This window comes from Eumetopias jubatus, unplaced genomic scaffold, assembly GCF_037043125.1.
Source record: "Eumetopias jubatus isolate StellerSeaLion01/CBP00866 unplaced genomic scaffold, mEumJub1_p1.0 scaffold_8, whole genome shotgun sequence".
NCBI classification, from domain to species: Eukaryota; Metazoa; Chordata; class Mammalia; order Carnivora; family Otariidae; genus Eumetopias; species Eumetopias jubatus.
In genome coordinates, this window is record NW_028274814.1 from 85,240,337 (window position 1) to 85,265,958 (window position 25,622).

Consider the following 25,622-nt stretch of genomic DNA (forward strand, 5'->3'; position numbering starts at 1 on the left):
GCTCTCGCCCACTGCCAATCTCCCCTCGGCCCTTCAGCTCTCTGAGGCACGAGGGAGAAAGACCCAGTCGGGGGAGAAGGCGCTCCAGACCCCACACGGCTGGAGGGGGTCCGGAGACTTCCACCCTCGGACCGCTGGCCAGAGCTCCAAAACCTTGTCGCTGCTCTGACTCCCCCTCCCCAGGGCAGCGCGCCAAATCGGCGCATGCGCACTCACAGGATTGCCGCGTAGCTCTTTCTCCCCCCCCCCCTTTCCCCGCCCCTTCTCTCCCTCCCTCCTTTGCCCGTCCCCTCCCTCTACCCCCTCGCCCCCCCTCCCCGGTCGCGGCACCTCAGTCCGGGGAACAGTGGTGCGAGCTCCAGGCCCGTGCACTGAGGAGGCGGAAACCGGGGGAGCCCCCAGAGCTCCATCAGGCCCCTTCCAAAGGCTCCCCCACCCGGTCCACGCCCCCCACCCCCTACCCCGCCTCCTCCCAATTGTGCATTTTTGCAGCCGGAGGCGGCTCGGAGATGGGGCTGTGAGCTTCGCTCGGGGAGGGGGAAAGAGGGGAGAAGAGAAAAGCTGGGGGTGAAGGGTTTGGATTTGGGAGCAGGGGGCGGGCGCACCCCCGTCAGCAGGCCCTCCCCAAGGGGCTCTGAACTCTACCTCTTCACCCACGCCCCTGATGCTCTTTGCTTAAGGATAGGATAAGAATAGAGGAGGAGGAGGGGAGAAGGAAGAAAAAGGGGGACCCCCCAACTGGGGGGGCGACGGCAAGAAGCAGCAGGACCAGAGGGGAGGGGGGTGCTGCTTGCATCAGCCCACACCATGCTGACCCCGCCGCTGCTGCTGTTGCTGCCCCTGCTCTCAGCTCTCGTCGCGGCCGCTATCGACGGTGAGTGAGATTCCCCGGCCCCCTTGGACCCCTGGGGACACCCACTCCCCAGCCCCCACTCCTGCGCTCAGATGGGGAAGGGAGACGCGGGAGGGGGTGCCTTTTGTTATCCCAGTCCAGCTGACACAGCAGCGGCCCGACTGGGGGCGGGGATGGGGGTCCGATTTGGAGGATGGGGGCCCTGGGCAAATGATGCTTCCGGGACCCCCCAGCCCAAACAAAGACCAGAGGCCTGGGGAGGGAGAAGAGGGCTCCCCTTTTTTCTGATTCTGGGATCCAGAGGCCTTCTCTTCCTATATCTGGTTGGGGAGGGCCTCAGCCTCCCCTACATCCTCCCCCCACCCCATCTGAAATGTGAAGGAATCCGGATTTGCAATGTACGGCTGCAAAGGGGGGGGGGGGCTTTTGCAGTGGCCTCTGAATCTGAAAGGGGAGCTGGGTCAGGGTTGCCCCGCTGGGCAGAGGGCAGGCAGGCCCAGGAAGGCTGTGGGTGGGGAGAGGGAGGGCCTCGGGGAGGGCCCCCTGCTTGGGTGTGGAATCTGGGCCCGGGAGACCAGGCTTGGAGGCCTGGGTCTAGGATCCAGCGGGGCTGCCCGCCTGGGTTCCTAAGTGGGCACTTCCCCCTCTCAGGGCCTCTGTCAGTAGCCTGGATAGGGCTGTGTTGGGGGGGGGGGCAGCGATGCTATGTGACTTTGAATTTTCCTTCTTAATTCCTGGGAGCTTTGAGACGAAAAACGTCAGATGTCATCATTGGGGAAGGGGACTGGAGAATGGCCTGGAATGCTGAGGTGGGAGCGAGGAGGAAAGCTGGTTTCTCCCTGACTTCTGGCTTGATCACAGTTTGGACTGAAAGGAGAGTTGGAGGTTGGATGGGGGTTATGGCTATGCCCCTGCCCCCCAATTTCCTGCTCCTTTAGTAAATGTGTTTGTTTCTCTCCATCATTTCCCCATCTCCCCCCACACACACTTTGTATACTGCAGTTAGGCTTTAGCTAGAACAGCGTCCTTTTGGGGAAATGAGGAGCCCCCTTTCCCCCTTAATGTCAGCTATTTTTCTTTTCCTTGTGAGTCACTGGTTCAAGTCTTGCCTAAGCTTTGAGCTGGGATCATGGGGTTGGGCTGGGCTGGGCCCCTGATTTGAGGATCTCATACCTTCCTGTCACTTTAGTCCAGCCATCCAGGAAAAAAACTGGGCCCAATACCATCATGCACCCCTCCTCCACCTTCTAAATTTTGCCAGATTGGGATTGGGAAAGTTTTTCTCCGAAACCAGATTATCTCTCCCTATCCTCCCCTCCCCCCAACTCTCTTCAGTTAGAGGAGAGAGGTAAGGGGGTCAAGAAGTAACTGTGCCCAGAAAGACAGTATTTTCTGTGACCCACAATGATGCCATCTTGGGGACTGTCTATCCCCTTGCTCACCACTACCTCAATTATCTGCCCCAGAGGAGGAAAGAGGCTCTTTCCTGAATATTCTCTAGATCATCCCTCACAGGCAGCCCTAGCCCATGACTTCCTCGTTATACATGTTCTTTCCTCTTTCTCTCAACCTTGTGAGGTAGAAGGGGAAACCAAGGCAGAGAGGTTCAGGTGCATGACTTCTAGGAAGAATAGAAAAAACATTTTAAGAGAGAGAGTCCCATCAGGAACGCCATGATGGAGTTAGGCAGAAGCAAGAGGGGTCTCTGTGGAAAGCAGAAAAAGGTCCCCAGCCCACTCAGGAAGGGCCCTGGTTGCTTCACCCCCAAGGTTCTAAGGTGGTTCTATTTACCACGCTATAGGTTGGTTGGTGGTGGGTGGAAGTGGGAGATACTGGTCATGTTCTCCTTAACTGTCTCCCTCCTCTTTCTTAAAATTTCCACTGAGCCCACATCTGTAACCCAGCTCAAACTAAACTGTCTCCAAAATCCCAGGAAGAGGACCCCTCCCCAGACACACTCTACTGCTCTTACCTTGGGAATGGGAATATGAATCATTGGTTCTACCCCGCTCTGAAGGGTGGGAAAGGGGAATTGCACAGACCTTTAGGGCCAGTGCTATCCAGGGCAGCCTAGAGGATTCTCTTATCTCTACCCCTGCCCTCATGCCTTGGGCCCACAGACATGGAACGTTGTTTGCTTTCCAAAGAAGGAAACCTCCTGACCCCAGATACCTTAGTGTCTAACTTTCCTCTCTGCTGCTATCACAGGCCTAGGGGCCTTCCCCACCTCTTCTGCTTTGTCAGCTATGCCTGAACTCACATGGGGTTCCCTTCTCTTTGAGGAGCAATGCCACTCCACTAGTAGGCAGAATTGAGTGTAGTTGCTACCAGGGAGGATGGGGAAACAAATGAGGTGGGGGATGGGCAAAGCGGTTACTGAGGACCCTGCTGAGATTAGGAACATCTTGTTGTGGGAAGGGCAGCCCCAGCAGACCGGGCTCAAGGAAGGCGGACTGCCTCCTACTCTCCACACCCCTCTCCACACACCCCTTCCTTGAGCCAGTGTATTACCAGTTATCAGACAAGCCACACAGTTGAAGTGAGTTATGAGGCTGAGGTGTTTGCCTCCTGGCTCTCTGAGAGAAGGTTCCAAACTCCTTTTTTCCCCAGCCAGACCCAGATCCTTGAACACCTCCCTTCCCCCTGGTCTTTCAAAGCCGAGATGTGTAGCGCATTGATTTGGGCATGGGAGGGGTATTTTGATGTTCGAGGTTGCTTCACAAGACTTCCTTTTCATCCAGTCTTGCTCCCCCTTCCTCCATTTTCTCCATATTTTTCCCCCACCCTTTCCACTGTCACTGAGCTTCTTAAGGATGTCAGCTGGGGTCCTGGCCAGACCCTGTCCACATCCCCCCACCTCTTCCAAACTCCTTCCTCTAGGAAGCCCTTCTTTACTCAAGTCTAACTTTCTTTCCTCCTGCTGCCGTCTTAGCCTTTGCACATCAGAACCCCAAGCTTGTTGCCCTTCAGTAGTCTCTTGTTGGGGTCCCCTCACTCTGTGGACTCGCCAGCATTCAAGCCCTCTGGCTCTGGATTGGGGGGGTCATCACCCTTGGGGAATCTGGGTACAGTTGATTGGGGCCATGCAAGGTCCTTGACCTGGTGGAGCTGGGTGCCGGGTGTGAGCATTTGGAGAACTCAGTCCCACCGCACTGTGTTCAGTCCCAGATTTCAGCCCAGTTAGCAGGATCCTGCATTGTTTGGAGAAGGAAGCAGTTGGCTCTGGAGTGCTTCCGGTGCCGTGTCCCCAGGCACCAGTGTAAAACCTCCCCAGGAAAGAGGTGAAGGATGGTGGGAGAGAGGTATTTGTACCTCTTGCTCCCTCAGAGGAGATGAGAGTCTCTCCCAGGCCTTGGCTTCCCCGGGTGAAGAGCTCCAGTATTCTTCCCCCACCTCCCTATTCTGTGGGAGGCATTAACCCCTGTTCTGGGTATCCCTCGGGTCACACACTGCTAGGGCAGGGACTCTGTCTCCCTGAGTCAGGATATATGCTGCCCCCACCCTACTCTGAGTCTCAGGAGGCTTATTATTTTCTGGGTCATCCCAAGACAACCGTGCCATTATCTTGGCAACTTCTGGGCTAAGACCCCTTCCTGTCTATTTTTCCTCCCATCTGTTGTCATTGGTGTGTGCTTTCTTGGCCTCTTGGGACCTCTGTCTCTCATCCTCTTGGCTCATCTCTCTCTGGTTGCCCACCCTTTGAGGCATTCTCTGTCTCGCTTGGTCTCCATTGCTTGATTTGTCTCTGCCTGTCTCCATCCACTTCCATCCAGGCCTGTGGGTGTCCCCAGAACTACCTGAGAACAGACGTCCCTCCTGGGTTTTCCCACCTGCTCTCTAGTCCCCACCTTGTCATTTTGGAGCTATTGTCCCCCTCCCAGGTCAGAGTTGGGATGTCCCGTTGTACAGCTCCCCCCTCCACTTTCCTCCAAACTTCTCTCTCTTCTTCCCCCTCCACTGAGTTTAGGAATGGGTTTTGGAGAGAATGTTTCCGGAGGAAGGGAACTTGATACCCTTCGTGGGCTGAGTAACAGGGGAAAGGAGATATTTCGGAAGGAAAGGGGGAGGTTAGACTTCTAGCAGAACTTCCCTATGACCTGAGAACTGGGGAAAGGTGTGGGGAATAGGTCAGGAGCTCAGAGCTTCTGCTTCTGCTGAACATAAGCCATGTGTGTGTGTGTTGGAGGGTAGGTGGAAAGGGCTTATAAAGGCCCGGTGAGAGATATATGATGACCTCTGGAGGCATTCAAGGGGTCTGAGTTTTACTTATGGGGAAAGGAAAAGACGGTGGGGAGGTCACTGGTCAGGCTAATATCCTGCTGAGTCAATATTGACTCAGGATGGAGGGGGGGACCCTTCCCCTCCCCTGGCAGTCCAAGCCATCCCGTCTGTACGTCTGTCCAGGCCGCAAAGCAGAGGCCCAGACTCAGGAATGACAAAAATGTGTCTGAGCCTCACTGAGCTGCGGGAAGGAGCCACCGGGTAACACCCAAAATACATAAAATTCAGTGAAAAGCTCTCGGTTTGGGTCTGGGAGGCCCTGCTGCCCCACCCCCATATGTTTGAAAGCTTAGATTCCTGTAGGCTCTGCCCCCCAGCCCCTGGCCACCCCCTGGCTCCTCTGTTCCCTTAGACATTTCATGTGGTTCCCTTTAGAAAATATCCCCCAGCCAACACAGCCTATCTCTCCCTCTGCTGTGTCTGCTCTTGAAAAAGACCTCAAGGGTCTCTTTCACACTTTCATGGCCTCAAGTCTCCTGGTCTTTTAGGAAGAAGTGCCATCTGAGGTCTCGACTCCCTTCCTCACCCTCACTGCTCCCACCGGGATCAATGGATGGGTCTCCTCCTCTGGAGAAGACTCTCTCAGGGTCTGTTCTTTCCTGTCATCCTCTCTTCTCTGGCCAGGCACTCTTACTCCCCCCTTCCCCACCCCACCCCCAAGGTCCCAGAATGGGACAGAGGACGACAGCCAAGGCTCAAGCAGGGCAGTGGGGTCCATGTTGTGTCTGGACACACACCCAAGCCTACACCTCCTGTCCCGGCTCCAGCTTGGTGGCCCTGGGGGCCATGGCTGGGCTGGGTGCCTGGGCTTGAGGGGGGGGGCAGGGGTGCTGGCCAGAGTTAGCATGGCGGTCACATTCATCTCCAGGCAAAGCTGAGAACAGACGGCCCCTGTGTCCTGGCGTTCTCGCTGCAACCTCGCTCCCTCTCCTCCCTCTTCAGTCCTCTCCTCCTTCTTCTCCTTCCTCTGTCTTCCCTCTCTGTTCCGTTCTTGTCCCTCTCTGCCTCTTCCACCACCCCCTCCTCACTCCAAGGAGCCCTGAAGGTCACTGCCACCCCCTACAATCTCTTTCTCCACTCCTCTTGCCAGAGAACCAAAATGTTCTCCCTGCTGGTTCCTTTTCTTCATCCTCTTTCATCTGGCTCCATCCTCATGGCCAGTGAGGAAACCACCTGTTTGTTCAGGTACTAAATCGCTCTGTGCCTCAGTTTCCTCATCTGTGCGGTGGAGATCGCAACAGTTCCCACCTCCCAGGGTTGTGAGGATTTCAGTGAGTTAACGCGTACAGTGTTTCAGATCAGTGGCTGACGCAGTGACCAGGTTGAAAGGTGTTAGTTAGCTCATATCGTTAGGAAGCCCCAGTTCTCATGAGGGGGTTAGGCAGGGGAGGCCAGTGGCTGCTTGCTTCTGAACTTGGGGCCATGTTGTTCCTTCACCTAAGCGGCAGGCCACCAAGATGGGTCTTCTGGGTGCTGGCGTCAGATGCAGAAGGCTCCGCTGAGGGGAGTGGGGTTGGCTGGCAGTTCTAAGCCGATTACAAGTGCCCTACCCCACCCCCACTGCAGCTCCCTCCCACCTCAGGGGGAGGCTTCTCTTGGCTATGTAGACTGCCCCAAAGTAGGTTATTTGTTTCTTTCCTCCCCACTCCCCCTGAAGGAAATCAAAGACAGGCCTCAGCCTTCAAACTCCAGATTCCTGGGGCTTTCTCCACCATCCCTGACAGGAAGGAAGTGCTTTCACATATCTCTCCAGGATCCTTGTGCTGCCCTGTCCCGTGGGAGCAGTGCAGCGCCCCCAAGTCCCTGTGCCCTGGGCCCGAAGAGGTGCTGCTGTGGGACAAGGGGCCTGAGTGCGCCTCTTCCTTTCCCTCCCCCCACCCCCCACTCCCCTCCCTCCACACGAGCACATCTGGTTTGTGAATCTCTCTCATTCCAGCTTTCGGGAGTTTGCCAGCTGCTGTTTCCTCGGCCGAGTTCAGGCCAAAAGTGGGGGTGGGGGACAGCGGCGGCAGGGCGGGGCGGGGGGGGGTGCAAAGTGAAGGCCAATGGAGGGGAGATCGTGGCTGGGACATGGAATGGAGGGGGGGTTGGAGTGGCCAAACAGTGACCTCACGGGGCTATGAGCTCTGCCCTGGGGAGGAGTGGGGGCAGGGACTAAGTCCATGTGAAGGGGTGGGGGTGGCATGGGGGCCATTTCTGGGCTCCAAACAGCCCATCTGCCTTTAGTCCCATTCCAGCCCCTTCTACCCCCACCCCCACCCCCCCACCAGCCAGTCTTGGCTGGCCAGGGGAAGAGGACCGGTCTCCGGCATGCTAACTAGGCTGGCGGGCTGTTTCCCCGGGAAGACCTCACAGCTGGCCCAGTGGGGCAATGAACTCAGCATTATCCACCTCCTCAAGGGGCCTTTATTCGCTGCTCAGGGTGGGAGGTAGGGGAGGAGGACGCCGGGGGTGGGGGAGCCTGGCCAGGCCATCCCTGATGTGTTTCCTGAACTCGGCTCTCATCCTGGCCAGGGGCCTGAGTGCAGTCCCCTCTGCCAGAGATGGGGGTTAGGGAGGGAGGACACGGTCTCCGTGTGGCCCTCCTCAGACTCTACCCTCCCTGCTAGGAGCCCTGACATACTTTATTTATGCTCTGTCCCAGTCCTGAGCTCATTCCACCCTGCATTTGAGTTAGTTGTGTACAGCTGTCTTCCCAGGGGGACTGGGGCTCCCAAGGGGGCAACTCACTCCTCCGTGGCACCCCAGTGCCTAGTGCAGTACCTGGCACAGAGCTGGTCTTCAGTGCATGCCAGCTGAATGGAGATGGAATTGACGACAGGCCAAGGAAAAGGCGATGAAGGGCTGGGAGACTAGGAGCCCAGCCCTGGGTAGGGACAAAGGAGGGTAGAGGGCTTTTTTTCCCATGGAGGACATGGTGATGGGGTTGGAAGGAAGAGCTCCGAGTATCTCTCAGTGGGAGTGGGAAGATTGATGTGGACTGCAAGGGTTAAAAGCGTAGAGTTGGCTCAGCTGGTTTCAGGCCTGGTTTTGTCACTTGCCTGCTATGTGACCTCACCCTCTTTGGGGCTCGGTTTCCTCATCCATGAAATGGTGGTATTAGTATTACCTATTTTGTCATATTATGGAGAGGATTAAATGAGATAATACATGGAAAGAACTGGTTTACCACAGTTCCGGTACATGCTGAGCCCACAACAAGAGTTAGTGTTACCATTCTTAATTCCTCCTTGAAGAAGGAGGTAGGAAATCTGAGTAAGAGCAGAGGAAGCCTGGTGGGGTTGAAGGGTAGGGCAAAGACGTCCTGGGCTGAAACCAGCTCCTGTAGGTCACCTCAGTCATCCTCCTGCCTCGGATCTCCAGTTGTGGCATCCTAAGCAATCTTAGGTGCCTCTTATCTCACACGACATCTACTGAAAGTCCTCCCTGAGGTCTAACCAGCAAGGAGGGCTGTGTCTTTAGAGAACGGAGGTGGAGGCAGGGCTCCCCCCGCCCCGCCCCACCATGCCCTCCTGTACCCTGCTGATACAATCTCCAAGTCACTGCTGTGCCAAGGGCACCCCCCCACACTTCCTGTCCAGGGGCCTGGTGGTTAGGACTTGGAGATGGGCAGGCTGATGGGTTTCAGGCAGCAGGAGTGTCCCAGAGGGCACACTGAGCAGAGAGGTTAGAGAAGAGCAGTAGAGCGTGCAATTCTTGATCTCAGGATCGAGTTCGAGCCCCATGTTGGGTGTAGAGCTTACTCAAAAAAAAAAAAAAAAAAGCAGCTGTGGGGTCCTAGTGGGAGGGAAAGGAAGATAAAGAGAAAACCTGTCAAAGGCCTAAATGCTCCATCCTTCACCATCACTCTCGGTCGGCAAAGCTGGGGCTGCTGGTATCTGACCAGAGTAATGCAGAACGGCAAGGGCTTTGACCCTAAGGACTGGGAGGAGAGGCACACTGGACAGGCGGCATATGGGGCTGGGTCGGGGGCTGTAAAATATGTTCCCTGCCTCCTTCCCCTCCTCCCACCACAGGCACACGGTGTTCAGGAGCGACCCACAGCCACCTGCCACCTCTAGGCACCTGGACTGTAGCTCAGAGTCTGGGCCAGATGGGGACTGATGCTGGGGAAGGAAGAGGAGCCTAGGGGACTTTAAGGGGCCTCCATCCTTCATTTACATCCTCATTTTACTTCCTTACTCCTAGCCCCTAAGACTTGTAGCCCCAAGCAGTTTGCCTGCAGAGACCAGATCACCTGTATCTCAAAGGGCTGGCGGTGTGATGGTGAGAGGGACTGCCCGGATGGATCTGATGAGGCCCCTGAGATTTGTAAGTACCTTTTCTGATCCTTTCCCCTAAACACCTTTTCCTTTTGGCCCTGGCAGTTTGGGATAAGGACAGTTGATCTCTAGCCCGGGGTGGACCTTGCTCTGTGATTGTTTGTCCATGACACAGCTAAAATTCTCCCCCTTTTCAAAGTGCCCGGCATGGTGCCTGACGTGCTCAGAAATGGCACCTCTGATTGCTCCGTTAATGGCTGCACCCCCAAGCCTGTCAGCGACTTTGTTATCTGGGCTGACAGCTTTGCTGGAAGGAGAGAGCCTGGCTTCCCTGCCCTTCTGGCTCGGTCTTCTTCCCATCTCGGAGACTTCTGACTCTTGATAAGTGCCCCCAGGTCTTGCCAGGTCGCCTTCCTATCCTCAGGCTCCCAGGCCAAAGGCTACTGGCTCTTGCTCAGTCTCTGTACCAGAAGCCCCACCCCTGTGCGTTTCCCGCCACCCCCGCCTTCCCCTGCCCTAGTAAGTGGTGTAATCAGAGGCAGCTGTTTAAACTGGGAGAAAGGTCCCCACCCAGCCTTTACCCTGCCAGTGGGGGGTGGAGGACTTGCTGGCAGGACCCCAGAGTCCTGGGCAGCTGGCTGAGTCCTGGGGTCTCCACCTTCAGCCTCTCCCTGCTTGGCTAATCTGGGCCACGGTCTAGGAGACCCTGCATTCCTAGGTCTGTCCCTGTTCTCTCTCACAGCTCCATCCCCTGGCCTCTCCCCATACCCTCACCCACAATTATCAGGGGTAATTTTAGGGCCAGAAAGGGAGCCTCCAGTTCTCTCTGCCTCACCCCCATACCCTGCCCTCGAGGGGTGGGGCCAGAGATATTCTGCAAGCGTTTCTATGGTGAGGGTGGTTCATCTTGACTGATGCCACCTTTATGCCCTACATTTTTTTTACCCTCCCTCGTGCTTGATGTTGGGGTAATGAAAGCCATGCAGAGGGGCCAGGTCTTCCTTTAGTTGGATGCAAACCCCACCTTATACACATCCCCACACTGTTCCCCCTCATATACGCTCCCAGGCCCATCATACACACAGCCCCTCCTGGACACCCATGTGGCCCTCCCCCACCCCTCCCGCCACCCCGAGACTAAGGCAAATGTCAGCACAGACATATTCTAACTGCAACAGAGTCAACACTCTCAAACGGGGATGCAGAAGCCCGACCTCAGACAGACGCCCCCAGACACTCACATACAAACTCAAGACTCAAGATTCAAACTGCGTACTCCTCCCCAGGCACACATGGACAGATGCACTCACATGCGGACACTCTCTCACTCACACACCCTGTCCATTGTGGAAGCCAGTAGGTAGTGATCTGTCTCTCGGCCCACGGGCTCAGCCAGCATCCTAGTCTGCGTGGCTTCCTTAGGCTTCCCTGAGGAGCTCTACCCTGCTCGCCTTGGCCCACCATCAGTAGGCCCCAACCTTTGATGCTTCTCAAATCCTTCCAGCCAGGCAGGCTGCTCTGGGGTCAGGCATTTAAGAGTGGTGCTGTCCAATAGAAATATAATGCAAGCCACATATGCAATTTTGAAATTTTCTAGTAGCTACATTACAAAAGGTAAAAGTAGGGGCACCTGGGTGCCTCAAGCAGTTGGACGTCCGACTCCTGATATCGACTCAGGTCTTGGTCTTGGGGTTGTGGGTTCGGGCCCCCGCACTGGGTTCTGCGCTGGGTGGGGAGCCTACTTAATAAAAATAAAAATAAATTAAAAAAATAGAAAATTTAAAAGTAGTTAGGTGAAGTTAATTTTCACTTTATTTTACCCAACGTATCTGACATATTATTTCAGTATATTAATCATAGAATATTAGTAATGAGATCTTTTGCATTCTTTTGTGTGTGGGTGTGTGTGTAGTATTAAGTCCTCCAGAGCCAGGGTGCATTTTATACTTCCAGTTCAAACTGGTCACATCTCAGGTACTCGATAGCCACATATGGCTGTTGCTATGTGTTGGACAGTGCCGTTCCAGAAAACTTGGTCTGGCTCTCAGCCCCAGGCTCTGGGCCCTGGGGAGCTATGGGAAGGTGGTGTTCTTTAACATGTGAGCCTCCCTGCCGAGGACTCTTGCTTTCCTTGGCTCATCCAACCCTCTCACTTCTAAACCTCGGCCTGTCTCCTGAGTGTACGATGGTGGAGGTGTTGGGATCCATGGGTATCGGGCACGTGGGGAGTGGACTCTGCTGAAGGCCTTAGTTCTCCCCTCTCCCTGGGTGTGCGGCTCCCGTCGGGAATGGTGTAAAAGAGCTCTAGGTGGGAGAATCGAAGCAGCCCCCGAGGCCTCCTGAGATGGAAGAAGTGCAGGTGTCTGAAACGCCACTCTCCCTCTCCTCATCCCCTCTCCCGGTGGACAACTGGCCAGACAGCCAGTGTAGCCGGCTCGCTCACGCCAGCCCTTCCATGTGCCCCCAGGTCCACAGAGTAAGGCCCAGCGATGTCAGCCGAACGAGCACAATTGCCTGGGCACCGAGCTGTGTGTTCTCATGTCCCGCCTCTGCAACGGGGTCCAGGACTGCATGGATGGTTCAGACGAGGGGCCTCACTGCCGAGGTAAGGGCTCTTCCACCTCTCCTGCCCCAGGAGATGGATGCAGTGAGTTCTCAGCTGGGCACGTGATGGGTTTGGAGGCCCAGTGCCCGAGGACTGTCCTCACACCTCCGGTGGGGATGAGGCATTGTCCTATTCCGGTGCTCCCAAAGCAGTGGGCCTTTGGGCTTGGGGCTTAGTCAACAGCCCTGCGGGGATCAGCTGGGGCCCCGGCCCGGGCACTTCTCTTCAGCTGTGTGTGCCTGGGCAAGTCACTACCTCTTTCCGGACCCCAGGATCCCACCTACAAAATGAGAGCCCTGCACTAGATCAGTATTTTCATCTTTTGTTGTTGTTGTACATCGTGGGGTTCTTTCTTCAAATGGTTTCTTAAATGAAACCTGAGTATGAACAGGGAAGGGCAGATGCTGTGATTGAAGCTGGGGGTGGGGATGTGGTGTTTGCTTCACCCTCCTCCCCGCCAGCCAGTGTCCCTGAGGGCATCCCCTGGGGAAGTGCAGATCGTTGAGACACTCTAAAGTGGCTTGATGGGAAGGTCACCCAGGCTGAGGAGGAGGGAACTTTAGGAGGATAGGTCCCTTCCCCTCTACGGCTCAGGTCACCAGCTCTACCGTTCTTCCCCTGAAGGCCCCCGTGGGTCAGGGAGAACCTGGGTCATTTGAGAGCAGTGGGGGAGGATTTGTCCGTAAGGCGGAGCCTCGGGCCTGCGAGGAAGGGACTAGGGTATGGTGACTTCTCCCTTCTACTGCGCTCCCTGGGTGAGGGTGGCGTGCTGCGCCAATACGCTTGTCAGAAACATCTGCCTGTGGGAGGAGACACATCTGGATCCTGTTCGCCGAGGGCAAGGAGCGTGGAGCAAGGAGTTTGTGGAAGATTTTTATCCTTTCCTTGGGTCGAGTTTGCATGTTTTTGTCTAGAGCTCCTGGGATGGGATGCAGAGCTTGGGCCTAGGGGCTGACTTTAATGGCCATGCCCATCACATCTTATCGCACAGTATATGTTCAAGTTTGCTTCCTTTTGAATTCTTTGTCGGCATCGAAGACAACAAAGAACCTTGAGAACCTAGGGTTTGAACTCCCTTCTCTGCTATTAGAGAAGTTGGGCCTCCTTATCCTCCTGCCACATGTCCAGAAGAGAAATTCTTTTCTAGATTTTCCTGAAAAAACAATATCATCCCCGCCCCCCGCCCTCCCCCGCTTTGTGGGGGAAGCCTGGCCAGGCAGCACCTTTGGGCTCCCGGGTGGAGGTGGAGAGGAGAAGAAATCAGTGGGGACTGGCCCCCCCCCCAGCTCCTCCTGGCAGGCTTAGTGCCTCTGAACATCTTAGCATCTCGGGCAACGCTCTCTTCTAGATGGGGGGGAAGCGGGGGTGTGAGGCAGCTGGACAAAGGGGTCTTTGTGGCCAGGCCGCCTGGCCCCACGCAAGGCCATTAATTGGGTCGCTGGTCTTGGGGGGGCAGCTGCTCCCCCACCTCTTCCCCCTCCCGTCTCATTCCCTTCTGTCTCCCCTGTGGAAGTGGGTCAGTGGCAGGAGGAAGATTAGAGAAAGGTCCTGAGGGAACCAGTTTTGTTCCTCTTCCCCTTTTCCACCTGGACCTTGGACCTTCTCTCTGAGGCCTCCAGGGCTTAAGGGATGGGTTAGACGGGTGCTTCCAGACCAGAGCTGGGATCCTGAGGGGAAAGACTCCCGCCCCATGCCCACTCCTCCCCCTCAGCCCCAAAGCCAGCGTTGGAGTTCCTGGGCCGTGCAGATAAGAGGCAAATGAAGGGACCGAGACTCACTGTCCTCGCTCCCTGTTGACCCCAACAACGGCCAGAACCCCTCTCCACGGGGACAGAGGGAGTCCAGAGCTACCAGAGCAGGCAGATATGGCCTCTAAGCCATAATTGGCTATGGGACCTTAGGCCCAACTTGTACCCTCCCTGGGTCTCAGTTTCCTCACTTGCAAAATATATTAGATGATTCCTGAAGCCTCTTCCATCTCCGATGCTGTGGGCCTTGGAAGTGGTTTCCCAAGGGTTGACGGGAGGCGGGGGAAGGTGGCAGTCTGGGGGCCTGAGTGTGTGCTGCCTGCCCCCACGCAGAGCTCCAAGGACCCTGTTCTCAGCTGGGCTGCCAGCACCACTGTGTCCCCACACTCAACGGGCCCACCTGCTACTGCAACAACAGCTTTCAGCTGCAGGCAGATGGCAAGACCTGCAAAGGTATGTGAGCACATGTGCTTATGTGTCCGTGTGTACACCCTGGGGGCGGGGCGTGCGTGGCTGGGGGGCGGGCGTGGGGTAGGGCCGGCGGGTAGGAGGAAAGTGAGATGGAAGGTACAGACAGGAGGCCCGCCCCGAGGCGTGACTGTGAGCCCTGACCACTTGCTGCCACCAGATTTCTAAATTCTTCTTAAAATCTCATGGGTCGGATATGTGAGTTTTCTTGTAAAAACCTTAAAGCATTATAGATAAAACAAAGGCCCCTTTGACCAGTCCTCTTCAGCTCTGCTCCCTTTCCCATCTCTGGAGGTCAACTGTGTTATCGGTTTGCTGCCTCAGTCTCTAGGCCTTTCTCTGCGCATTGGAATGCATGGATCCGCGGATAATCTAATTGAAAGTATTGTTTATGTGCGCATGCCCTTTTCACATAAATATCACACGGTACATACCTTTCTTCAGTTTTTCCACTCAGTATGTTCTGGAGATTTTTCCGTATTAATATGTAGAGATCTACCTGTTCTTTTAGAAACCACTATGAAGTAGGACTATTACCACAGTTTACTTGGCCATCTCCCTATTGGTGAGTGAGATGTTCCAATTTCTCTCTGTCACGAACAGTGCATCCTCTTCTGTTTTAAATTTACCTCCCTCGGCTCTTTGCACAAATGCCACTTTCTCAGAGAGGCCATCCCTAAAATCATAATCCACTGCCTGCGTTCTCTACCCCCATCTCTGTTTAATATTTTTCCCACCAGTCACTTTCCACTGCACTAGCCCTTCTAACATACAATTTACTTTTTTGTTTTGTTTATTACTGAAATACCAATATTTCATTTATTGTCAGAATTTATATTTCATGAGGGCAGCAATTTGAATATATTTTATTCACGGCTGCATCCTCAGAGCCTAGGACGGTACCTGGCATCGAGCAGGTCCTCAAGGAATCTTTTCTGAAGGAACGGATGATGTGCACATATGCGGGGGTTTCACGAGGGCAGATTCCAAGCCTGGACTTGGTAGGGGATGAAGTTTGCACATCTCTCCTTGTGATAGATTCTGTCAAATTGTCCTCCAAAGTAGCCATAAGGATGGACAGCCCCACTGGTGGGGTCTGAGGGCACCCACTTTCCTACCCTCTTTACACGAGGAGATGACCACACTCTTACCCCTCTCCCGGCAGACTTTGACGAATGCTCAGTATACGGCACTTGCAGCCAGCTATGCACCAACACGGACGGCTCTTTTACATGTGGCTGTGTGGAAGGGTACCTGCTGCAGCCAGACAACCGCTCCTGCAAGGCCAAGAATGGTAGGTGGGGTCCCCTGAGGTCGCAGCAATAGATGGTCCCCGTGTTGCTCTGGGGGGCGGCCTGAGAGGTCCTAGAGCCCCTTGTCATATCGCCCCCTCTCTCCTCCATCTACAGAGCCAGTAGACCGGCCCCCCGTGCTGCTGATTGCCAACTCCCAGAACATCCTGGCCACGTACCTGAGCGGGGCCCAAGTGTCTACCATCACACCGACTAGCACACGGCAGACCACAGCCATGGACTTCAGCTACGCCAACGAGACTGTGTGTTGGGTGCATGTTGGGGACAGTGCTGCCCAGACACAGCTCAAGTGTGCCCGCATGCCTGGCCTGAAGGGCTTCGTGGATGAGCACACCATCAACATCTCCCTCAGTCTGCACCGTGAGTCGCCTGCTCCTAACTTGGAGAGCAGGGGAGGGCGGGGAAGATGGAGCAAGCTGGAGCCTCCCTAGGACAGAGGCAGAGGGTTAGACAGGATGACCCCTGTCTGGGGCAGGAGTCTAAATAAGAAGCCCTTGACTGAGGCCAAAGCAGGGGGCTGCACAAGATGACCCCTGTTGGGGGGCAGGGGCAGACTGATGGCTCTGCTTCCTTCCCTCTCTCTGAGCTTGGTCTCTAGATGGCTCCTGATTTTTGGGCCAGGGCCAAGGAAAAATGCTAAGGGGGCAATGAATGGTCAATCTCCAGAGACCGGGGACTGTCCCTTCTCAGAGAGAAGAGTGTTGATTCGACCGCAGAGGGGCTTTCCCATGTAGCAGGAGGCAGGGCAAGGGAAAGAAAAGGCCTGGAGCCCAGGCGGAGCCTTGCTAGGTTGTGGCTGAGGGCAAAGATGCCAGGGTCTGGCTGGGTCTATCTCCATGTTCTGTCGTTTTCCTTGGGAACATCATCAGAACAGACCCATGGCTGCAGGGTGAGTGTGGGGGTCCTGAGGCTGTGTGGGGGGCTTTGTGACAGTGAGTGAGACTAGAGGAGGAGCAGAGAGCACTGGGGCCACAGGAACATTTTAAGACCTCTGGGATGTTTCCATTCAAACTCCTTCCCTGGGCTGTACTTTGCTGTCTTAGGGGTGGAAGAAGGGAAATACCTAGGGATGGGGCCAGGGCACAGATCCACTGCCAGAGGCAACCCTGCTCATCTCAGATGCTGTTACATAAACAAACAAACATCTGGCACCATCACATTTCCAGGAAGCACACTGCAGAGATGAGGGGGAAGATCTGGCCTTGGTTGATCTGACCCCCGGGAGGGAGGATAATTTGATCTGTGACCTTGAGTAAATCAGAATTCCCTGTGCCTGCTTTGATTTCCTAATCTGCATCATGGGTTTGAGCTTGCCTGTCCAGAGCAGATCAATTGAAGTGAAAGCAAGAGGCAACCCATAAGGTTTAGGATTGTGAACCTTGGGCCTGCTGGAAGATCTTCATTCTTTGTTGCATCCCCGTATGATGATCACCACAGAAGACAGATCCCAGGAGGACACATGGGCTTAGTTCTGTACTAGCAGGGGTTCCCCGAGAGCCCTTTCCCTCTGTGGCCTCGTCAGCTCGTCCGCACCTCGGCTCCAGGTCCTCCAGAGCATCCCAGTGGTGTTTCTGGTCTCTTGGTCACCAGGGCTCACTTGCGATCCGACATGTCTTCCTTGGAATGCTGGGCTGGGGGCTGCCACACTTGGTTGGCTGACCTCTCGAGGGGTGGGCAGATCAGGGAACTCAGTGGCAGAGAGGGTAGCATAGGGCGAGACCCCTGAGACAGCTGCCCTCTCCCTGCTCCTTGTTGACGGCCCCACCCAACAGGCCTGTCTGGACAAACAGCTCTGGCAGCTCCCTCCCTGGCCCTGCCTCGGGGCCAGACGATGGGCTCGTGGGTAGGCGGCTGGCGAGGGCGCCCTGATGGGAAACTTCTCGGCTTTTGCTCTGGCCTGGCCCTGTCTCCTGCCTTCCTCCAAAGGAGAAGCAGGAAATAAGCTCAGGCGGGTACCCCTCCCTTGGCAAACAGAGCCTTGCCTCCCAGTCTGTTAGATTCACTGGGCCCCTCTGTGGCAGAGTCCAGGAGGCAGGAACAGACCAAGGTTCCTGGGAGAAATGCTAGTGGGGCAGACGAGGGGGTTCCCATTGCCCCAGCCTCTGTGCCTCCTCCCAGCCCCCACCCCACCCCACCCCCCATGCCGCCTGAATGTCTGGCTGTCACCCTGAGGATAGTTGTTTTGCTCTCATCCCACAGACTAATTATGGGCCCTGCGATGAGGATGTCCGAAGTGTCTCTCCCTCTCCCCAGCACCCTCCCCCATCCCTAGCTCCGCCCCTTCTCAGGAGAAGCTGAGTGGCCTGTCCTGGTGTGCGGGTGGCTGGTCCCAGGCACTCACCTGTGCAGTGGGCTGCTGGCCTGTAATTAGCTCCCCAAGGGGGATGAAGAAGAAAGGTTGCTGCTTTCTCCTGCTTTCTCTCTGCCCCCTAGGGGAGCCCTCCCTGCAATCATCCCATTCCTGGCTATGACTGTGACCTCCATTGCACCCCTGGGAGGGAGCCCCATGCAGGAGGGAGGAGTCTGACAATTGAGAGGTGCTGGAGCCCAGAGGCCAAGAGGCAGAGAGAGCCAGCCTGCTTGCTGGTGTGGGAAGAAGGGGGAGCCTGCCCCAGAGAAAACTCTGGTAACAGAAATAGAATAGAAAAAAGGAAGGAGGCCAGGAAGTGAGCCTGTTTCACATGGGTCCTAGGGCATGTGTGTGCCAGACCTGCTCGGAGTCCTGAGAGCCCTCAGAGGGCCCCTCCAAGACCCTGCCATGCTCAGTGGTCGGTGCAGCTTCCAGGAGAGGCTCTGTGGAGCCAGCTTGGGATCGAAGCTCCTGCTTTTTCCTGTCTTGATCCCAGCTCCTTCCCTCTGTTTCTACTCAAAAGTTGGGGGACACTCTCTGACCAACTTCCTCACATGATCTGGAAAGTGTGTGTGTGTGTGTGTGTGTGTGTGTGTGTGTGTGCGCGCGCACGCGCGCACGCACACATGCACTTTACTCCCTTAACTGAGCCCCGGCTGCCAACACTTCTTCCTCTGTCTGTGACTTTCACTGGCCTGGACTGGGGGGACTTGGGGCTGAGTCCTCACCACTTCCCCTCCCTCCTGGGATGTAAACCCAGGGCCCATCCTCCCCTCTGCCGCTGTCCCAGCAGCATGGGGAGGTCTCTGTGGATTCTGATTCTGTGACTGGAGAACATGGTAGTGAGCCAGAAGACCCTTAGGGAGGACTGAGGCTGACCCCTCAGTTTTGTTTTGTGTTTTTTAAAGATTTTATTTATGTGACAGAGACACAGCAAGAGAGAAAACACAAGCAGGGGGAGTGGGAGAGGGAGAAGAAGGCTCCCAACTGAGCAGGGAGCCCGATGTGGGGCTCCTGGGATCCTGACCCGAGCCAAAGGCAGACGCGTAACAACTGAGCCACCCAGGCGCCCCTGACCCCTCAGTTTTTGATACTGCCTTTCCCAAAGCAGGGATGCCTTGATTTTAAGTGGAACGTGGATGTGCATTTTTTTTTATTGTTATAGTTTTTGTGTAATACCCATTAGGAAACTCCTATAACTAGCACATCAAATCTATGATTTCATAGATTGCTTAGGTTGCAGAAAAATAAGAAACATGAGTTGACTTACAGAAACCGTAGGTAAATGATACCTATGTACATAAATGTACATAACCATGGCAAGCATTTTGAAAGTCATACGCAAAAGACTGAAGTCGTAGAAACTAAGACCCAGAGGGGGCTGTGGGTCTGGTAGTGCCACAGCCAGGCCTGCCCTGCCCCCTCTGCCTCTCACCTCTGACCGCCCACCTCTGACCCGGCTCAGGGAAGCTTAGGCTCCGCCCAGCCCCCTGCAGGGCTGCCCCTAGGCGGGACTGGAGGTCAGATGTACTGACCCACCCCCCCCAGCCCCCCCACTCCCAGCCCTGCATTGCTTTAGCTGTGCTCCTCTGACTTGTCTTCCCCTGGCTTTGAGGATGTTTTCACCCTAGAAAGAGTGAGGGCAGCATGCAGGAATGGAGCCCTGGGAAGGGGTGTGTGTGGGGAAAGAAGGTTCTGACGCTGCACATAGAGGCCTTTTGAAAGGAAATAAGTTTTGCTGAAGTCACTTAGTTTTGGACTGTGTATGCGGGGATGCTCTGGAAGGGCCCTCCAGGGTTCTGGGGTTTCTTCCTTGTACCATGCCACATGGGGAAAGGAGTGAGGAGGCAGAAAAGGCCCCCTACACTGCAAGCAGCAAGGTTGCGAAATGAGTCCCTAAGTCCAGCTGGCCAGTTTCTCGTATCCCTCCCTCCCTCCTTGTGTGCCTGTGTGTATGTGTGTATGTGTGTGCTTAAAATCACAACAGGAAATGGGTAGTGATGTGTCTAGAGGGAAGGCAGAGAGGGGGGCAGAAAGTAGCCCCCCTGAGTCTGCGATGAACTGACCTCCCTGGCTGGAAAGGGATCCGACTTCCCACTGAACTGGGCGGCCTGGGCCCTCTCTGCCTCCCACCCTATACATATGGAACCCTTCCAGATTTTATGTATGAAAGCCAGCCACCACTCCCCACCCTCTCCCTTGGCCTTCCTCACCCTCAGGGTGTCAGAATCCTGGGGGGCTCTTGCCAGCACAACCTTTGGCCTTGGGCCACCCATGCCCTGGTGCTTTTGCTCCCCGCTCCCACTCCCATCCTGAGTTTCCGAATCATTTCACAGCCCTTCTCACCTCTCCCTGGCCGAGCCAGCCCCACGTCTCCCGGCTCAGCTCCAGCCTGGCCTCTCCTCCCCCGCTGTCTCCTTGAAGCTGCCTCTCCACCCAGCCTGCTCCCAACACAGCCCCCCTCCCTGTTTTCAAGCCACAGGAAGTAACTTAAGCAAGAGAGATGCATTTTAGAGCCCAGCAAGGATTTCTCAATAGTGGGAAGACCCTGGTTCTGATTCTGAATCAGAGCTGCAGAATCTGGGCCTCTCATCCCCCGGTCCAGGACTGACCGCCTTTGTGGGCCTGGGCCAGGCAAGGGAAGAAGCGGGGCATACACCCCAGGCCAGAAGTACAAGCAGGGCAGGAAGGGAGCCCAGGACACAGAGGCGATGTGCTGCGGCTGAGCCCTGGCCTCGCTGAGAGCAAGAGGTACTGAAGTCAGGAAACAGGGGCGTGAGGACGTGCCATTTGGCAGAGCTTCTGCCAGGCCTGCCTGGCTGTCTCTTACCTACTTGCAAAGCCCCCAGACTCCTGATCATCTCCCCTGGGCCTCCCTCTCCCCACCAGCCCTCAGGGCAAGAGCCCTGAGTGACTCTAAGAAGCAGGAGGATTACCAGACAGATATGTTCTCCCACCGTCTTGGGGCCAGAGAAGGAAGATCCTGGCAGTCGAAGGGAAGGGAAAAAGTGATGTCCCAGCGCTAGGACAACAGAGTGAGGACTCAGTGCTCAACAAATATTTGTTGAATGAATCAGTATATGTGTGTCAGACACTGGGGACAGAGATGAAAGATAGCACCCTGCCCTCACAGTATTTGTAGTCAGGTAAACAGGCTGTGATAAAAGGAGTGACTGGGGCTTACGGGAGTCTGAAATACAGAAAGCTTTCTTCTGGGGACCTGAGCTGAGTCTTGAAGAATAGTAGGTATTAGCCCCAAATTGCCCACCTGGAGGGCCCACCTGTAGTCAGGAGGCCACGGGGCTCTAGCTGAAGGCACAGACGGTAACTTGTTGGAGAAGGTAGGGAAGAATGGGGTCAAGGTGAGGGGGGACGATGGTACAAACAACAGCTCCCATTTGTGGAGTGTTAATTATGTGCCAGGCCCTGTGCTAAGTGCTATGAATGTACCATACCATTTTGCAGATGAGCAAACTGAGACTCAGACATTAAGTAACTTTCCCATAGTCCCATTTACAGATGAGCAAACTGAGACTCAGACATTAAGTAACTTTCCCATAGTCCCATTTACAGATGAGCAAACTGAGACTCAGACATTAAGTAACTTTCCCATAGTTCCACGGTTGGAAGGTGATAGAACCAGGATTCATACCCACTCTCAGTGTCTGGAGCCCTGTGCTAAATGCTGTTAAGGTACCATACCATTTTACAGTTGAGCAAACTGAGACTCAGACATTAAGTAACTTTCCTGTAGTCACATTTACAGATGAGCAAACTGAGACTCAGACATAAAGTAACTTTCCCATAGTCCCACAGTTGGAAGGTAGTAGAACCAGGATTCAAACCCGCTGTCAGTGCCTGGAGCCTGACTGGGCCCAGGGCAGAGCAGAGTGATGGGAGAGGTGGGGAGGTTCCTGGAATAAGGACCAGAATGCAGTGTGTTCATTGGGGATGTGGTTAAAGTGGGAATGGGGTTTACCCTTGCTCATCCTTCCTCATCCAGAGACCTCATGCCCTGTCCTACAATCTTTGCGTATATGGATGCATTGGGGGATATTTCCTCTGGGCACAGAGGCCCCCTTCCTCTCCCAGATTTATTTTAGGGTGAGTGACTAGAGTCCTGCAGCTGAAGCCAGGGCCTTCTTGGGAATGGTGGGGCAGGGGTGGGGGGTTGTTTTTGGAAAAGCAGCAACTGTTTAGGGAAATATCTCTTGAAGTTGAGAAAAATGGGAGTTATGTAGAGGGCAGGGTGCTGAGCATTGGTGGAGGTGGAAGGAGAGTGCAGGGAGGACTTATCAGTTACAAACACACACCCCATGTCTATTCTGGAGCCTGGAAGTGAAAGTCTTTTGTGACATCACTGGCAAGCTGTGGTCTGTCCTCTGACTGTCTCACCTCCCCCCTCCAGCTTCCTAGCCTCCTCCTCTATGCTCGAATCCCCAAAAACGTGACTCCCAGCCTACCCCAGACCCTTCCCACCACATAGCATTCTTCCCCTTAGGTTTACTTGAGATTCCCCTGTCTTCAAGATTTGGGGCCCTTGGGGGCGCCTGGGTGGCTCAGTCGTTGAGCGTCTGCCTTTGGCTCAGGTCCTGATCCCAGGGTCCTGGGATCAAGCCCCACGTTGGGCTCCCTGCTCCGCGGGAAGCCTGCTTCTCCCTCTCCCACTCCCCCTGCTTGTGTTCCCTCTCTTGCTGTGTCTCTCTCTGTCAAATAAATAAATAAAATCTTAAAAAAAAAAAAAAAGTTTTGGGGCCCTTGGCCAGAGCCCCTCTGGAGGATGCTCTGGGGTCAGCCCTGAGAAGACTGGGCCACAGGGGACCGCTGCCTTCTGAATGTGTGGGGCCAGAATGTTCAGGTCTTCTGGCATCAAACCCAGGGATCAACTTGCCCCCCATGCCATGAGACAGGCCAGTGACCCAGACACTGCCCATAGGGGAGCCCAGGAGGGAAGGTGCCCTCTCCTAATCTGAGCCCATCTGTCTACACTGGCCTTGGATAGGTATGAGTGGCCATGTGTGTGAGTTTGTGTGGTGGGGCAGGCAGAGGAATCTGGACTTTAGGAGAGAGGAAAATAATGTGGTGGAGGGGGGTTGTATAACAAAGGATTTTTGCTTGCGACTAATAGTCTCCAGCTGCAAAAATACCAAAGTGGAGGCCAGGCCGGTCTGGGGACGCCCGTTCTTGCCAACTCCTCACCGGCCTGCTGAGTGGGGCCCTGCCTGGCCTTTGGGAGGTGGAAGGGGAGACCGGCCAAGGGTAAATAATCTAGAGCAAGGACGATCCCTCTGCCTGCTCTCCCGGAATTGGCAGGGAAGCCAGGCCAGGAGGGAGTCTCAAAGGTCGGCCACGTCCTGGGAGGCACAGGGGGGCGATTGTGGAGCTGCACCTGCGATGGGGGGGGCATTCGATCTCTTCATATTTCTTCCTCCTTCCTTCTTGCTGAGGGAAGGGTGGATGGGGAGCAGCACCAGGGTGTTGCTAGCCCTGAGCTGGGCAGTGACTCAGGGAAGCCTCAGGAAGTTAGAGAGAAGGATGCAGCTGCACCAGCTGGTGCTGGGAAAATGGCTTCCAGTGAAGTTTCCTTGCATGCCATCAGCCCCCCCACACCGTGCCCACCGAGTAAAGGACGCGCGGCCCCATTTGCCTTCCAACCTACTTGCCGGCTAGCTGCCCGGTACTGCAGCAGGTCTCCCCCCAGCCACCTTAGGGACTTTGGGTTTCCTCCAGAGGCCGCCTAGTGGCATTCATTTTGATCTGTTTTCTCTGTGGTCACAGTGTGTGGGGCAGTGTGATTGCCTTATCCCAGCCCCGGGCCCTCTTCCTCTGTGGCCTGGGACCCGCACTTCCCAGGCTGCTCTGCCTCTTTCTTCCCCTATCTGCAGGATGAGCCAGTACTAGGAGCCCAGAGGAGACAGTGCTTGGGCTTGGGGGTGCGTCAGCAACCACAGGGGCAGTGCCTCTACTCCGTGACCTCCTTCTCTGGTCACCTTGAAGTGAGGCTTAACAGGGGAGCGGGGGGCCTGGGAGGACCTGAAGAGGAAACCAGTTTGATGAGAGCCCCGAATTGGCTCTTGCTCTTCCTCTTCCTCCGTGGCCTAAGTCCTGTGACTCTGAGTCAGTGTCAGGGCCTAGCCAATTTCCTTGGGAACCACGTTCCTGTTCCCTTTGCCCCCACCCCCACCCACTGTTAGAAAACAGCCCCTGAATCCCTGTGGGGGGCGGGGAGGATTAAAAGGGGGTTGAGCAGAGTGTCTAGTTATTATACCCACAGCTCTGTGGGGGCGGAATAATCCCTACTGGGTTTGAGTGGGGGTAGTGTGTGGGAGTAAGTTGCAGCCAAAGGCAGGTGGTCCCCAGATCTCTTTACCTGTTGGGGCAATTGGTGGAGGTGGAGTGCAAGGCAGGGGTCCCGAGGAGTCACTGTCTTAGGAGATTCCCAGTTTGCAAGAGGTGTTCCCTCTGGTGGTGGTAGTTGGAGGGGGCAGTGAGTGGATGGGAGCCAGTGGGTCTTGGAGAGGAGGAGCCCGAGGAGGCCCGCAGGGGTCCCGGTGCTCAGAGTTCCCACTGAGTGTGGGCGCCCGGTCTCCATCCTCCTCTCGTCTTCACCTTTCTGAAGCTCCCCTTCTTTGTGAACCGTGCCTCGGTTTACTTTCAGAGTCCTTTTATGGCCCTCCTCCTGTGTTCTCTGTCCTCCAGCCCTGTATGTTATTCTCTGCTCCTTCCCACCCTAGGGTAGGAAATTGAGCAATAGGGACATTGAAGAAACGGGAACGGGGGTGAGTAGAGGAAGTTTGGCCTATGTCACTGGTTCCAATCTTTTGATACCATGGACCTTCCCTTTTCCATTTCTGTGGGTGCCATATTTTGACATACTTTTCTCTCAGATTGAATTTATTAATGGTGTGCCCTGCTTTTCCATTTTTAAGAGTCACACAACATGTACATGTCTGGTTAGTGCCCTGGCTGGCATGAGATAACTTGACTTACCATAGAACGATGAAAATTCAGCCAACATCAAACGTGCGTGATGTTTTGTTAGCCTGAGTGCTGGTATCTCAAGCAAAAGCATATGTAAAAATAGCGGAATGAACTTGGGGACCTGTCCTCACTGCCCTTTGGTACCCCAAGAAGATGGTCCCGCTCGGGGAAGGGCTAGAGCTGGGGAAGCTTGTCCATGAACTAATCAGCCAACATGGACCCAGTGCCTCCTGTGTGCGGCCCTGAGCTCGGTGTGTGGAGCAGGACTCTGTGGGAGGGCACTCGGACACTTGTCTTTAGAGAAACCAGATAGGTTTCTCAGACGCTTGTCTTTGGAGAAACCAGATAGAAACCAGCTAGGAAAGATGGCAAAGAGTACAAGGCAAAATGTGCCCTTGCCAAGAACTCCCATAGGAGCTCAGAGAGGAGGGAGAGCTAGAGCCTCCATGGTGAAGGAGGTCGCCCCAGAGGAGGTGGGCTTCCAGGGGTGGGTTCTGCACCAACAAGGGTGGGCATGTCTGTAGGAGGACCTCCCCCCATAGCTCTTTCATTCACATTTTCCAGACGTGGAACAGATGGCCATCGACTGGCTAACAGGCAACTTCTACTTTGTGGATGACATCGATGATAGGATCTTTGTCTGCAACCGAAACGGGGACACGTGTGTCACTTTGCTGGACCTGGAGCTCTACAACCCCAAGGGCATTGCATTGGACCCTGCCATGGGGTAAGAGGCGTGGGCCGAGGCTGTGGTGGGAGGG

General features: G+C 55.2%; 1 protein-coding gene and 1 long non-coding RNA gene across 7 annotated transcripts in view; one reads left to right on the plus strand and one right to left on the minus strand.

Moving 5' to 3' along the window:
• The first annotated feature begins 335 nt into the window (after positions 1 to 335).
• LOC148163779 (prolow-density lipoprotein receptor-related protein 1-like) overlaps positions 336 to 25,622 on the plus strand; it is a 33,141-nt gene continuing 7,854 nt past the window's right edge. The window contains exons 1-7 of the mRNA XM_088025248.1: positions 336 to 874; positions 9,323 to 9,445; positions 11,864 to 12,001; positions 14,083 to 14,202; positions 15,383 to 15,511; positions 15,627 to 15,890; positions 25,426 to 25,588. Of these exons, the coding sequence (XP_087881374.1) occupies positions 808 to 874; positions 9,323 to 9,445; positions 11,864 to 12,001; positions 14,083 to 14,202; positions 15,383 to 15,511; positions 15,627 to 15,890; positions 25,426 to 25,588 (1,004 nt within the window). The 5' untranslated portion in view covers positions 336 to 807. The remainder of the gene's footprint in view (positions 875 to 9,322; positions 9,446 to 11,863; positions 12,002 to 14,082; positions 14,203 to 15,382; positions 15,512 to 15,626; positions 15,891 to 25,425; positions 25,589 to 25,622) is intronic.
• Positions 11,223 to 20,315, minus strand: LOC114214892 (uncharacterized). Of its 6 annotated transcripts, none has more exons than XR_003610503.2 (4): positions 20,227 to 20,315; positions 15,689 to 15,957; positions 15,369 to 15,494; positions 11,223 to 12,378 (listed from the first exon to the last, which is right to left on the minus strand). It is a non-coding gene; the product is annotated as an uncharacterized LOC114214892 (long non-coding RNA). The 6 variants fall into 6 exon arrangements; XR_003610504.2 differs by lacking the exon at positions 11,223 to 12,378 and adding an exon at positions 16,909 to 17,190 and having other exon boundaries at positions 14,290 to 15,494; positions 20,227 to 20,308; XR_015768709.1 differs by lacking the exons at positions 11,223 to 12,378; positions 20,227 to 20,315 and adding exons at positions 16,909 to 17,190; positions 17,872 to 19,029 and having other exon boundaries at positions 14,290 to 15,494.